The 14007-nt window shown below is 34.7% G+C and overlaps 2 protein-coding genes across 10 annotated transcripts in view; one reads left to right on the forward strand and one right to left on the reverse strand.

Annotated features, from left to right (window-relative positions):
* The first annotated feature begins 16 nt into the window (after positions 1-16).
* On the forward strand, positions 17-13550 carry MRPL47 (mitochondrial ribosomal protein L47). Of its 3 annotated transcripts, none has more exons than XM_081024695.1 (7): positions 17-148; positions 1983-2128; positions 2683-2743; positions 4645-4741; positions 8948-9078; positions 10235-10330; positions 12895-13550. In XM_081024695.1, the coding sequence occupies exons 1-7, from the start codon at positions 51-53 to the stop codon at positions 13016-13018; spliced, it is 753 nt and encodes a 250-aa protein (XP_080880821.1). In that variant the 5' UTR covers positions 17-50; the 3' UTR covers positions 13019-13550. The 3 variants fall into 3 exon arrangements, with proteins under 3 accessions (XP_080880821.1, XP_080880822.1, XP_080880823.1); XM_081024696.1 differs by having other exon boundaries at positions 33-148; positions 2043-2128; XM_081024697.1 differs by having other exon boundaries at positions 40-438; positions 2043-2128.
* ACTL6A (actin like 6A) overlaps positions 12709-14007 on the reverse strand; it is a 29639-nt gene continuing 28340 nt past the window's right edge. For 3 of the 7 annotated variants that reach the window (XM_081024607.1, XM_081024609.1, XM_081024608.1), the window contains one exon: positions 13363-13929. In XM_081024607.1, the coding sequence (XP_080880733.1) occupies positions 13849-13929 (81 nt within the window). In that variant the 3' untranslated portion in view covers positions 13363-13848. Of the gene's footprint in view, positions 13930-14007 lie in introns of all 7 variants that reach the window. The other 4 variants (XM_081024603.1, XM_081024602.1, XM_081024606.1 and 1 more) reach the window with 2 other exon arrangements.

Genomic DNA, 14007 nt, shown 5'->3' on the forward strand with positions numbered 1-14007 from the left:
AAGTGACGTCATTATTGGCGGAAACGCGGTTTGCTTACTGATGTAAAAAAATGGCTGCAGCCAGTTTGGCGGTTCTTTGCGGTAAAGTCTCAGCCGCCCTGAAGACTTCCAGGTCGTTAATAAGTCCTCAGGCCACGGCTAGCACAGGGTAAGTGATGTGAAGAGTAGGTTTGCCTACCTCTCCGACTTTAGATCTTGTTTCGTTGCCGAGATGCTGAGAATAGCCCATTAATAGAAAGGCCGCCAGGTTGGCTGAACCCGAAACCACTCTGAGGAATGAGTGACCTTGGAAAAGTCGCCCACCTTCGACATTTCCATTCCTTCCTCAAACATTCTGTTGCTACATACTGTGGATTAGGCAGTACATGGGGTCTGTACACGAACAGTATTTGTTGCATTAAATAAACCTGGAAGTACAGAAGCATCCTGTTTGGCTGGGTGAGTTGGGAAAAACTTCGCTGAAGAACTTTGGGCTATTGAACTGAAGGCTGTGTCATGTTTGGATGGGTGAAAAAAAGGGGCATTTGTACTCAAGAATCTGTCACGAAGAGATTGTTTAGTAAATGTTAACGTGAATAAATGGAAGTAGCCAAATGAACGAACAGTCACCCTTGCAGGTTTGAGAAAGAAGCATCCTACCTACACATGGTGTTCATTATTTCTGGAAAGTTATCTTGTCTTCTGATCAGATCGATCATTTTTGACTTTAGGGTGTATGGTTTCCTCCCTTTTATTAGCTTTTGTCCATAATGATTTGAATTTTATAAATAGGTAGAGCATTCTTGTGCTCTATCCTTGTTTCCCCAACTTTTTATTTTTTTTTTAAATTTCAAGCCAACAGAAAAGTTGTAATAGTAGTACAAAGGATAACCACATATACTTTTCATCTATATTAATCAATCCTTAGCATTTTGTTAAATTTTCTTTATGTCTTTATAGCCATGCCTTTTTCACCCCCTGAACTATTTGAGACATATCAGAATTGCAAACATCAGCATATATCTCCTAAGAACAATAACAGTGTCTTAATAATCACAATACTCCAGGAACCACACTGGAGAATTTAATATTGATACACTACTATTATTATGCTACTGTTATCTAGCATACAGCTCAAATTCAAACGTCCTCAATTGTCCTGGTAATTTTTTTCATTTTTTTATTCAGTTTAGTCAATGATGGTGTTTATGCATCAGTTGTCATGTCTCTTTATCTTTTTTAATCCAGAATCGTTCTTTTTCTTGTTCATGCCCTTGACATTTTTGATAACATCAGCTATTTTAGAATATCCCTCCATTTGGATTTGTCTGATTGTTTCCTCATGACTAAATTCAGGTTAAATGTTTTTGGTAGGAATACAACACTTTTGATATACTTCACTATTGTATTTTAAATTATTTACCCAGGTCATTATTCTTTAAAAATACGATTTTTAAATCTGCATAATAGATTACCATATAGGTGCACAATATTTTTCAAACCATTCCTTGGTTGCACATTTACGTTATCAATTATTTGATATCATATTTAATGCTTTAATAGACATTTTAACTTATCAATTCCATCTATGATAATTTCTTCAGTCGAAATTTCTGAATATGTAATTACTGAGGGAAGAAGCATTGGGGCCTCTGATACATGTTGCAAAATTAACCAGAATATTTTTAATCTACTTATATACCCACTAGCAGGTGTATGATGGACATACAAAGGTTACCTTAAAGTATAATTATATAAATATATTACCTCTGAAATTATGTAAATATATTATCTCTGAAATTATAGGGTAGCAATATCTACAATGTTATATTAAAAATAATTTTTAAAGCATTTTATAAGTTTGTTTCTTGTGCAAAAATTGAGATTTTTTTTAACATGTAGATGAGAAAATGATTCCATTTATTTATTTTATTCCATTTTATTGTTTAAAAATCCAAATATTATAAAACTTTAATCTCTTCTTTATATATGTTCAATCTCAGGTTTTCTCTTAACCTGTTGCTTAAGAATACACCAAATGTCACATCTTTACACCAATGTAGATTATTTCATACCACGTTGTCAAGGAAAGGACTAGAAGAATTTTTTGATGACCCAAAGAATTGGGGGGAAGAAAAAGTGAAATCTGGTGAGATATTTGGGTTAATTGGTATTAAATATATTTATTGAACCGTCATCATTTGGGGATTATTCTGTTTGGGAATTATTTGGGTGTTTCCTCTTTCAATTTCCTTTGAGATAATGTCTATTAGTGAAAATGAAAAGGACAATAATAATTGTTAATTGTTCCTTGGCAGGTTGGCAAAAGGTTTAGAAGAGGAGTTAGGTTGAAATTATTCACTAAATTGGTGTTTGGGTTTGTTTTAGATTTCATTTTTTAGAGATAATTGAAAATAATAATCATACAAAGTATTTTGACATTAGACTGTGAAGATACATTCTGTAGTAATGCTGACATTTTTTTAATGCTATTGCCAGTCTCATTACTCATTTTCATATATGGAATCTAATTTAACTCCAATTTAATTCTAATTATATATTATACTGTAATATAATAAAGCTGTTATACATTTTGCACATATAGAAACAGGCTTAGAGAGATTAAGTAATATACCAAAGGGCATTGGTATAAAGGGCAAAGCTAGAAAATTATTTCATATTATAAATTTATCATTTCAATAGGAGCTTCATGGACCTGTCAGCAATTAAGGAACAAAAGTAATGAAGATTTACATAAACTTTGGTAAGTATACTGAGGACATTAACATCTCAGTGTTTGAAGCAGTTACAGTATGACAGTGAGGTATAAACTTTATATCTATGTGATGTAAGAAATTGAGTAAAATGATTTGTCTTATAGTACTGTGGATGATATATAAGATCATTAAAGATTTTACAAATATGACAGGTTAAATTACATTAAAACAAAAATGTATCCGAATTCTCGAGTAGTTAAGGGTTTAGAAATTTTACTATAACTGCTACCTTTCATACTAGCACCTTTACAAATGAAAAGAGTTCGTCACATGTAGGTCTTTCTCCTTTTTGTTACCTTTTGCATAGTCTGAAGTCTAGCTTACTTGCTTTGGGAAAGTGTATTGGAGGGTGCATTTAAGACGGAATTTAGGTAGGATTTTCTGGCAGGTTCTCCTGGAATTAGAGAAGGATAAGAGGATTTAAGACAGGATTGTATTTTTAATTGACTACATAAATATATATATATATATATATATATATATATATATATATATTTTGAGGTAAAATTGACGTTACATTAGTTTCAGGTGTACAATGTAATGATTCAATATTTGTATATATTGCAAAATAATCATCACAGTAAGTCCAGGTGACATCTATCACCAGACAGTTAACAAATTTTTTTTTCCCATGATGAAAACTTTCAAGATCCACTCTCCTAGCTACTTTCAAATATGCAATACAGTATTATTAACTATAATCACCATGCTGTACATTACATCCCTGTAACTTACTCATTTTATAACTGGAAATTTGTACCTTTTGACCCCCTTCACCTATTTTGCCCACCCTCCCCACCCCTCACATTAACTGACTGTATTTAGCCCAAAGATATGTTTTGTTTGGACATTAATTACTGTTTTAAAATTGGAAAATTTCACACAAAAATCAGGATTTCTGGTTCCTCTTGAATAATCAGACCTCTGATCTGGCAACACTGAACCCACATTCCTACACTGCAACAACTGCCCATTCTGTGTAGCCACTGCCCAATCTGGATGGAGCAGTGCACACCACCTCTTACCCATCCTGTTATTCTTTCAGCAAGCCCACTTTATTCACAGTTGTTATCCAGCTACACATTGTAGTAGGCATTGGAAGTTTTATCCACTCATTTAAAGGGTTATCTTTCATGTCAGATTGAAGAATTATAAAATGCTTATAAACTATATAGGCTTAGCATGTGATACAATAAGAAATAAATACTGGGTTTTTGTCCCCATTCGTTGACACACAACTCCTAAGTCCATGCTATTTCCTGAGTGACAGGAGTGTCTTCTCTAATTAGGCAACTTTCGGTGTGGGGGTGAAGGGGGAGAAGGGTATGTAATTTGCTTCAGAATGGAGGCTCCAGAAAGACCAAAGTATGATTCAAGGATGGAGCTTACAGCCTCACCACCACCCTCACCTCTGTGGGGGGTGGGGGGGATACACTAGAGATTGAGTTCAGTCACCAGACGTCAATGATTTAATCAGTCATGCCTACGTAATGAAGCCCCATTAAATCCTAAACAACTGGGTTTGGAGAACTTCCAAGTTGGTTTACACACGGAGGTACTGGGAGGGTGGCATGCCCTAAGAAGGCATGGAAGCTTTGGACCACTTCGCACACACCTTGCCCACCTCATCTCTTCCATTTGGCTGTTCCCGAGTTGTATCCTTTATAATAAACCTGTAATAGTTAAATACTGCGCCCTCCTGAGTTCTGTGAGCCATTCTATCAAATTATTGAACCCAAGGAGGGGAATCATTGGAACCCCCACTTTTAGCTGGTTAGTGAGATGTGTGGAAGCCTTGGAAGTTGCTATTGGCATCTGAAGTGGGAGACAGTCTTGTGGGACTAATCCTTTAAATCCAGCATCACAAGTGTCGTGTTCTTTGATATAGGTATGTCCTCCTGAAAGAAAGAAACATGCTTCTCACTCTAGAGCAGGAGGCCAAGCGGCAGATACTGCCGATGCCAAGCCCGGAACGCTTAGAAAAGGTAAGGCTTGTGGGAAGTTGGAGACTGTCCTGTAGGATAAAGTTAACAGGAGTGAGTGTATAGTTCCTATATTTCTTGTCAAGTAGGGATTTTTTTTCTATTTCTGCTTGATATTTAGTAAATTTAGAGTTGTGTAACCATCATTACTGTCTAAATTTAGAACATTTCCAAAACCTCAAAAGGAATCTCATGCCCATCTGCAGTCACTCCCCATTCCTACCTGCAACCCCCAATATATGTGTAGACATAAGTTTTTATTTCTCTTGGGTAGATACCTAGGAGTGAAATTGCTAGGTCATATTGTAAATCTTTATTTAACATTTTAGGAAACAACCAAACTCTTTCCTAAAGTAGCTGCATGCCATTTTACATTTCTAGTTCCAGTTTAGCCACTTCCTTGCCAACTGGGTCAAATTTTATTTACACATTTTTGTGTGTGTGTGTGATGGAAACATAAAATTTACCATCTTAATAATTTTTAAGGGTCTAGTTCAGTACTAATAAATATATTTACATTGTTGTGAAAAGCAACTATTTTTTAAATTAGCTTTTTCTTCATTGTTAAAAGAAAAAATCCTTGGGTTCCTTATTTCCACTCCTAGAGGTAAACAGTTTCACGTTTCCTATTTCTCCATCAGAAGTTTTCTCTGCATGTAGAAGTGTGCCTTATTATTTTTATTTACACAAATTTGGTTATACTCTATATACTCTTCTAAAACTTGCATTTTCCACCTATCTAGTATATCCTAGATATCTTCCCATATCAACATACGTAGATGTTTTTTTTGTGGCTATACATGTTTAAGATACTTCTTCCATGTGGCAGTTTTATGTTTTATTTAGTTATGCTTATCAGGCTTGTGTGTTTTTTTGGGGGTTTTTTTTTTGTGTTTTGCTAGATTTCTTTTGAGGTCAACTGTTTATTGATTTTTCTGGCCCACAGGAAGTAGTCAGTGAGAACAGAACTCAGGTTTTTGTAGTGGCTTGTAGTCTTGCTTCCTAACCTCAGCTGCTTTAGTTTCTTTTTCCTACACCACTCACAACCATTATTGCTACACTGCCTCTAAGAAGGAAGGACCTAATATCCCTGGAGAGAGTCAAAAAGGTACGGAATAAAATCTCTATTATTTACTCTAATTATGGAGGTTATTCTGACTCAGGGAAAATTGAGTTACATAACATTTTTGGTTTTTCAAACATTAGTTTCATGTAACATGAAACTGGCAGAAAAGTTATGAGGATATTATAAAAAGATATCCTTCACCCAGATTCCGTGTGTGAATTATTTTACGTTTTATCTCTCTCCACCTCCTTTTCTACATAGTTTTTCCTCAGCTGTTTAAGGGTGTTATCTACATGTCCCTTTATCCATAAATACTTCAGTGTATATTGCCAAGAAAACAAGGATATTTCCTTTCATAACCACTGTACCATTTTGTAAATCAGGAAATTAACGTTGATACAATACTGTGATCTAATCCGACAGATCTTATTCAAATATCATCAGTTGTCCCAACAGTGTCTTTTATACATAACAAAAGAAAATCCTGGGTCATGGCATTCTTAGTTGTTGTATTTCTTTAGTCTCCTTTAATTTGGATATTCTTTGTGTTTCATGACATTGATATTTTTGAAAGGTATAGGTCAATTTGGGTTTGTGTGATGTTTATCATGATAATCATGATGATTGGCAGGAATATAGAAGTGATGCTTTATTCTTCACAGTGCATCACATCAGGAGGCACAGGACGTTGATTTGATCTGTTACTGATGTTAGCATTAATAATTTGGTTAGTGTGGAGTCTGTCAGACTTCTCCACTGTAAGTTGCTATCCTGTAACTCTTCAAACTTGCACTACTAGTTTTAGCACCCCATTGATGATTATGGCCTGAATCAGTTATTACTATATATTTGCTAGTGATTTTTTTAATCCCGTCATTCATTCTACATTTAGTAGCTTTCTTTTGTAAGGAAGGGCTTTACCCTCTCCCCATTTCTTTCATTCTTCCTTTCCTTCCTATCATTGTGGACTCAAGGATTCCAATTTTATTCAAAGAGTTAAAATCCTTTAATATCTTCTCAGAATTGGCCAGTGTTAGTTCCTTCAACCTAGCCCGTGTCCTCATCATTCATCATTCTTTGATGAGGTACAGCAGGATGTTCTGGATTCATCTTGTACTTTTCCTGCCTCAGCCCTGGAATCAGCTGTTTTACAAAGAAACCCTGATTCGTTTTAATGAAGGATGACATATTTAAAAACTAAGATCTGGGTGGTAGGTGTTTTCATTGATACATAACATTTGTAAAGTAATGTGATTTTATTTCAGGTATATTTGCCAACTCTGCTGTTAGGGAAAGTTATGTTTCAAAGGCTTTTTAAGTGTATTGGCTGTTTATAAATAGCACATTGTTTATTTGATGAAAAGGCTTTTGCTAGAATGGTGTTGCTAAAAGACTTCAACTTCAATAATAGACTATCCCCTCTCCGTTTTTATAAAATATATTTCAGAGGTGAACTTCAGCCCAATAGGTCATATGTACTGCACTTCCGAATTAGCAAAATCCAAAATAATAAGCATTTTATCCAGGTAAACTGAGACCATATTTTTTTTAAACCTCAAATACATGCAGTTTTCTCAATGTTTTGTGACATACTACTAAGAAAAATTTATCAAGAAATACATTTGAAAATTATTATTCTCAATTTAAGATAGAAACTAAAGATTTAGAACTGTATAAGGACACTCTTGGCCCTGAAAAAGTTATAAACTAGAAAAGCAAGCTCTTTATGTTTGGCTTGTTTTGAATCAAGTGTATCTAACTGATACTTCAGATTTTCTTTCTCATTTATTGACATGAACATGCCTAACTGGGTATTAACTCTGTGGACTTGGTAGCTATTTCTTTTCTCTTTGTAAGCTAACATTAGATTGCAATCAGGAGCTTCAGCCCCGACCTTGCTGGGCATACACTAATGGAATCAGTCAACAGCCAGGTTTACTGGGTTCCTAAGGGTTACAGAGCTTTGTCTTAGGCCCTGATCAGTGTGGTCCCCTCACTCTTCTAATTTTTTTCTGTCTTTAAAATAGGTTTTGTCCTTCTTACCCATCTTTCTGAACAATTTTGTAGAAATTCATATAGAAGAAATACATGTGGGTTCAACTGCTTATGGTGGTATTGAGTGAAGTTGGGGATAGCAGAAGTGCTGAGTGTGAGCTGAATACACCTGAGGTAGTTCATCTAAATCTTGGCTTTCACATCTCTTTCAGGTCCCATAGCTACCTGGCGGATTTTCTGTATAATCTAATCTGCCCTTTGGGTGGGAGGCAGGATTCTTAAAAGAAACAAATGTGTGTATGCAGTATTGCATACCTGTTATGATGCTCAAGCATAATACACACACATAACCACCTAAAAACGTCTCTCGGTATTTTGAACTATGAAAAAAATTAGTCCGTATATCATTAATTACAATCCCCAACATAAGAATGAATATTTATTTGTGAAAATATGTTGCTCTACCAATACATTATGTATATTTTAAAACACAACAGAAATGTTAAAAGATAAAAGTGATAAAAGTAAACAGAAGTTTTAATAGTATCTTCTTGCATCTTGATGGATCTTTGGAGATTAGTTATCAGGGCAGACTGACTGATACCCCATTTTCCGTAACAGTAACAGCTGCCAAGTAGGTCAGAATATCTGTGTCTGCATGTTAGGGATACATGGAATAGTTGAGACCAAAACATGGCTTGTAATACTAAAAAGCAGCAGACTGTTATCACTTCCTAATAGTTCACTGAGTTTTGAAATGACATTCATCCAACTGGTTCTCCAAAAGGAATCTATGCAAGTGCATTCCACTCCAAATAAAACTAGTATGTGAAAATCTGAGCTAATATTAGGTTGGTGCAAAAGTAATTGTGGTTTTTGCAATTTAACCTTTTAAACCGCAGTTACTTTTGCACCAACCTAGTAAGTTTTCATTTAAATGAAACTAAACTTTAAAAAAATTACTGAGTGATATTACAGACACCCATGTACGCATTCCTGTGCCAAAAAGATTTTTAGGAAATATCTGACACTGATTCTTCGACAAAAATAATCATAGGTTTTCTGTAGCATAGTCTTTATATGTTCTCTTTCTTTGGGATTCTGTTATAGGTGATTGTGGAAATTATATCTTTCTATTCTCTTCTCAGGTAATAGAATCTATGGATGCATTAGATAAAGTTGTGCAGGAAAGAGAAGATGCCCTAAGACTTCTTCAGACTGGTCAAGAAAAAGCTAGACCTGGTGCTTGGAGAAAAGACATCTTTGGAAGAATCATCTGGTACATAGTTTACATTGTGGCTTTTTAAAGATAAGAGTGGAAATCCCATGCTTCTTACCCTGTCCAATATTTTTTAAGAAAACTCTCAGCATATGGTAGGTATTAGATCTAGTAGAGATGTATCTAATATAAAAAGAGGCCCCCAAACCCCTTGAGAACTCAAGAATATGATGGTAGCTTTATTTGGTAGCCCAGGCATCCCATTCCCATTTATCTGTAGGTTCTTTATAACAATGGTTCTTAATCTTATGTTCATCATTATGACCTTTGGAAAATTTGATGCAAGTTATAGATCCTTTCCCCAGAAAAATGTGTATGTATACATGTAATTCAGAGGATTATAAATGCTATAAAGTTAATTTTAGGACACATACCTTTCTTTTTTGTGCATTAAGATCGGGAGGAGGGGGGACAGATCCTGGGACTAATAAACAGAAGTTTTTGAGGCACAGGCCACATGAACCAGGCTTAGTTTATTCCCATTGTCATCAGGATGAGCCCTAATCCAAGTTATAAAACAGTTTAACCTTATCCCCTACATCCATTCCCCAAAGTCCTGTCAGACCTTGGGGAAAGATCTAATAAACATTTATACTGAGGTATAAATAATTGAGAAGATCCAGTGTATAGTCTGCCAGTTTACTTGCATTTGGGTTGAACTATCAAAAGGAAACATCATTAACAGAATTTTAAACATTGATCAGCAAAATGCAGGAGATATTTTGGGTGCTTGGAGACCTTCCCTGTACTATTGAAATTACATCACATAGTAGCGCTTGTTCATTTGATGGGTTCTTTTAATGGAGTTTGAGGTAATGGGGCTGTTCAGAGCCACATTTAGGGGAGTAGCTGTGCTGTCTTTAACCATGTAATCTAATACAGAAAAGACAGAAATTGCTAAAACATCTGACTAAAAACTTATCGTATGTTCTACTAATTCTTATTTGGATTAATCAGGTGAGGTCAATTAGGAAAGGGTGGGAATAAGAGAATCTGTGTCAATTTTAGAATCCGTTAGAGTGCTATTCCCTTCAAGGGTTTTTTTATTTTGCTTTTGATTTATTAAAGACATGTTTAGTCGAAAAAAGGCTAAAACTCTATCTGAAAAAGTACTAAATGTTTTCTATAAGGCGATACCTTTTTGCTTTCTTGGCAGGCACAAGTTCAAGCAATGGCCTATACCTTGGTACCTAAATAAAAGATACAACAGAAAACGGTTCTTTGCAATGCCCTATGTGGATCGTTTTGACAGGTGAGCACAAGTACCTTTACTAATGAAACATCTTACACTGGATGACATGCGACAAGCTTTGGCATAAGTGAATACAGGTTCATTATGGAAAAAAAAAGAAAAATCAGGTAAAAAAGAAATTAATGTCTTCTATAATCTCACTAGCCAGAAACAGCTTTCAATTAACTTTCTAGTGTATATCCTTTCAAAAGTTTTATTGCCTTTCTGTTTATCATTGTATAGGTAAGAAGATGGTTACATTTTTCTATTGTGTTAAAGAGAAGGTCCAGATATTTCAGTTGTATAAAATGTCAGCTTATTGTATTGCAAAGTTGATGAAATGAAAAGGGGCTGAGGAGAGGAGCCTGTTGCATTATATCTGAATTCAGGTTATTTTGCAGAACGGTATCTCCAAATATTTTTATAGCAAATATTTTTCTGTATTACAGTTATTATTGAGTAGGGAGAACACAGCGCTTCTGTTATTGGAGTGAGGTGATTCCCTGAATCCCCAGCTAATGATTATAAAAACTAGGTAACAGTTTTTCATCCAGAAGCACATAGAAAACTAAAGGAGCGTTTAATCCCCAAAACTGCAATTGGAAGGGAAAAGACTTGCAAGTTTGTGGTTTCCAGGGCAAAGATGCCACTCAACTCCATGGAAAAAATGGGGATGGGGAAACTGCAGGATTACTGGCTAACGGTGTCAGAGAAAGGGAAAATCCTAGCAGCACAAGAACCAGTTTTTAACAACTGCATTAGATAATACATTCTGTCATTCAACAAGTGTTCTTTAAAAACTGATTTTCTCCCCCAAAAGCTTGTTTCTATTCCAAAACAATCAAAAATACTTTTAAAAAACAATTTAAATAGGAATGAAATGTCTTTAAACTGAGCTTTAATATATTTTAGCATGCTTTAGAATCACACTTCAAATTTTTCATCTACCCCACCAAACCAGTTACCACTCATTTCCAGTTTCATCTGTTGTGATGTGATTAATATATATTTGGTCTTTGTCCCTGTTTGTCACAGAGCTCCTAAATCCCTTTGATTCTTAAGTGATGAGAGCAAGAGGGGAGTGTCTTGTTAAATTCTTTTGGAAAGCACCTAAGGTTGGAAGCTGGTTGCCAAGGAGAACCAACCTTGAATAGCTGGCTCAAACTTTCAGTCCCACTCTGATTTCTAGGGAGGGGATAGAGGCTGGATGTTAAATCAGTTGCCAGTGGCCAATGATTTAATTAACCCAAATTCCTCCCCACCCAGTGTTCCCACAATTTAGTCTTACCTATTTACTGTTCAACAAAGTCAGGCCTTTTTGTTTCCTAAACATAACTTGTTCATTTTCTCCTCTTTTGCTGCTCCTGTTGCTGGAGCTTTGAAATCTGTCCACCTATATACATGTTAAGACCAAGTCCAGATGCTAAACGACTGATGAAATTTAACTGCACTGGCTTTTTTCTCTCCAAGCCTAATGTGCCATTTGACCCTTCTGCCTCTTAGTCATGTAAGGTGAAACTATAAATAATGACTTTTAAGATAATGTATGAGAAATTAGGAACTCAGTGTTAACTATTACAAGCATGATACATATTCTAATTATTCTATATTTTAAATGACCATTTTAGCCTTACCTTCAAAGGATGCAGCATGTTTTTGTGAATATTCTTAAGAACAGCAAACCTTTATTCTTTCAGATAGGGTTATTTCCTGTAAATAGCCAAAATTTAGTTAGAGCAAAGATTGATGAATACAGTGAGTAATCTGATTTCAACTTTGTTTAGTCTTATACTTAATTTACAAAACTTTTTATATATATATATGTTTTTTACTTCACCCAAATATAACTCTTATCTGAAAATTCTATGAACTCCCCCATAGCACTGGCATATTATATCCAGTACCTTTTAATTGTATTGTAAAATTTTATATAAGCTTACACCTGCTGATCAATATAATAACCTCCAGAGTATCAGCTTCAGTACTATAGAGGCTTTGCATCCATGAATTTATCACTTACAACTCTGACAAATCCTACATGACCCTAGAAATCTGCGTACTTTAGCTGAGGTACAAATGGTTTCCTGTCCTGAGATGCCGATAGGCAGAAGTAAACTCACTGAAGAGAGTGGTGAGTGTAACGAAGCACCTAAACATCATCTCCAGGCAGTTTTATTCTCTTTGTTGTAGGGGAATGACATGGTAGAATGAGTGCCAGTTAAGGAATTCCCCGAAGTCTCAGGATGTAAATCAAGATGTAAAAATCTAATGTAGTCAATAAATGACACTTTCTAAAATAAGTTAGAAAGATACCAGTCTGTTACAGGTTATGAGATCTGTTCATTCTTTCCAGTCAGGAAATAACAAAGGAAAATTGGTGCAGCATTACAGATGCTTTTGATTTCACATTTATCTTTGACTTGAGTGGGTTTACAGAGATTATTCAAGTTTAATAATATACATGACATCTAATACAGAGACTGGCATAATTGAAGCCTTTAAATCATTGATTTGGACATATTTTGATAGTACTGAGTAATGGAAATAGTTTTGTATAAATCACTGTTATTCATTTATTATTCTAGACTGAAATGGGAGAAACAAGCCCGCATCCAAGCAAGGAGGAAAAATTTAGAGAAAAAGAAAGAAAAACTTCTTCAGGAAAAGTTTCCACATCTTTCTGAAGCCCAGAAGTCAAGTCTTGTCTAAGATGTCTGAACTCATAATTTACCGTTTTTTTTCTTGGATAACAGTCTGTGTATGAAAGGAACTATTTGTTAAGTAGTTTATAAAGAAATTGTGTTTTTAGAAATCTGTTTTAATTGTTAATATGGCATGCTAACACTGGAAGTTGTCCTGCTTCTACCAGATTTTTTAAAAAATAGGTATAAACTTCAGATTAAATTCCCATTTGATAAACTCTGATATCTAAACAGATTTAAAGCACTTGTATCTTAGAGTAGGTGGGTAATGTCAATTGCTACAGGCAAGGCCAACCAGGTAACGTTTTTCCTATTATTGTTAATAGGCTATGAAGATGATAAACTGCTGTTGATAGACAGTGAGGACTTTTACTGAAAATAGTGATAAATACATTTAGTACTTAAAATATCAAGTTATAACACAACAGTCCAAAATATGTATTTTTGGAATGGCTAGTAATTTTTATTTAATTTTCCAAGCCTAAGGTAAAAAGCATAGGCAATAAATTTTACTCATCAATAAAAAGCAATTCTACCAATCCACTGGTAATTATTATACTAAAGAGAGCTGGAAAGCATCTGAATGAAAGCAAAATATTTAGAGAAAATAGATATTTATACAAAATTATAAAATGCTTGAAATACGAATAGTGCTTTTCAAGGAGAGCACAAACTTATTTTAAGTTATAGAGCCAGTTAAAGCCTTAAAAAATTTATGTTGAAATTGAAATATGCAAAAATGTATAAACATTCTACAAAAGATGGTCATTCTTTTCCTGAGTATACTAAAGCCATGAAACATAAGGTGACACAGGAAGATAGAAGTGTGGGAACTCTTCAAGGGCATTTCCTTTCTACACACTGCTTCCCTCCTTCTTCATATTCTTGTTTGGAAATCCACATCTGTTGAAAGGTACCCTGTAAAATGGAAAGAAAAACTATTATTGTGCCTTTTATTAGAAAATATTTTCTTTTAGTATCTATTTTCACAACTGC

This window comes from Rhinolophus hipposideros (genome assembly GCF_964194185.1).
Source record: "Rhinolophus hipposideros genome assembly, chromosome: 2".
NCBI classification, from domain to species: Eukaryota; Metazoa; Chordata; class Mammalia; order Chiroptera; family Rhinolophidae; genus Rhinolophus; species Rhinolophus hipposideros.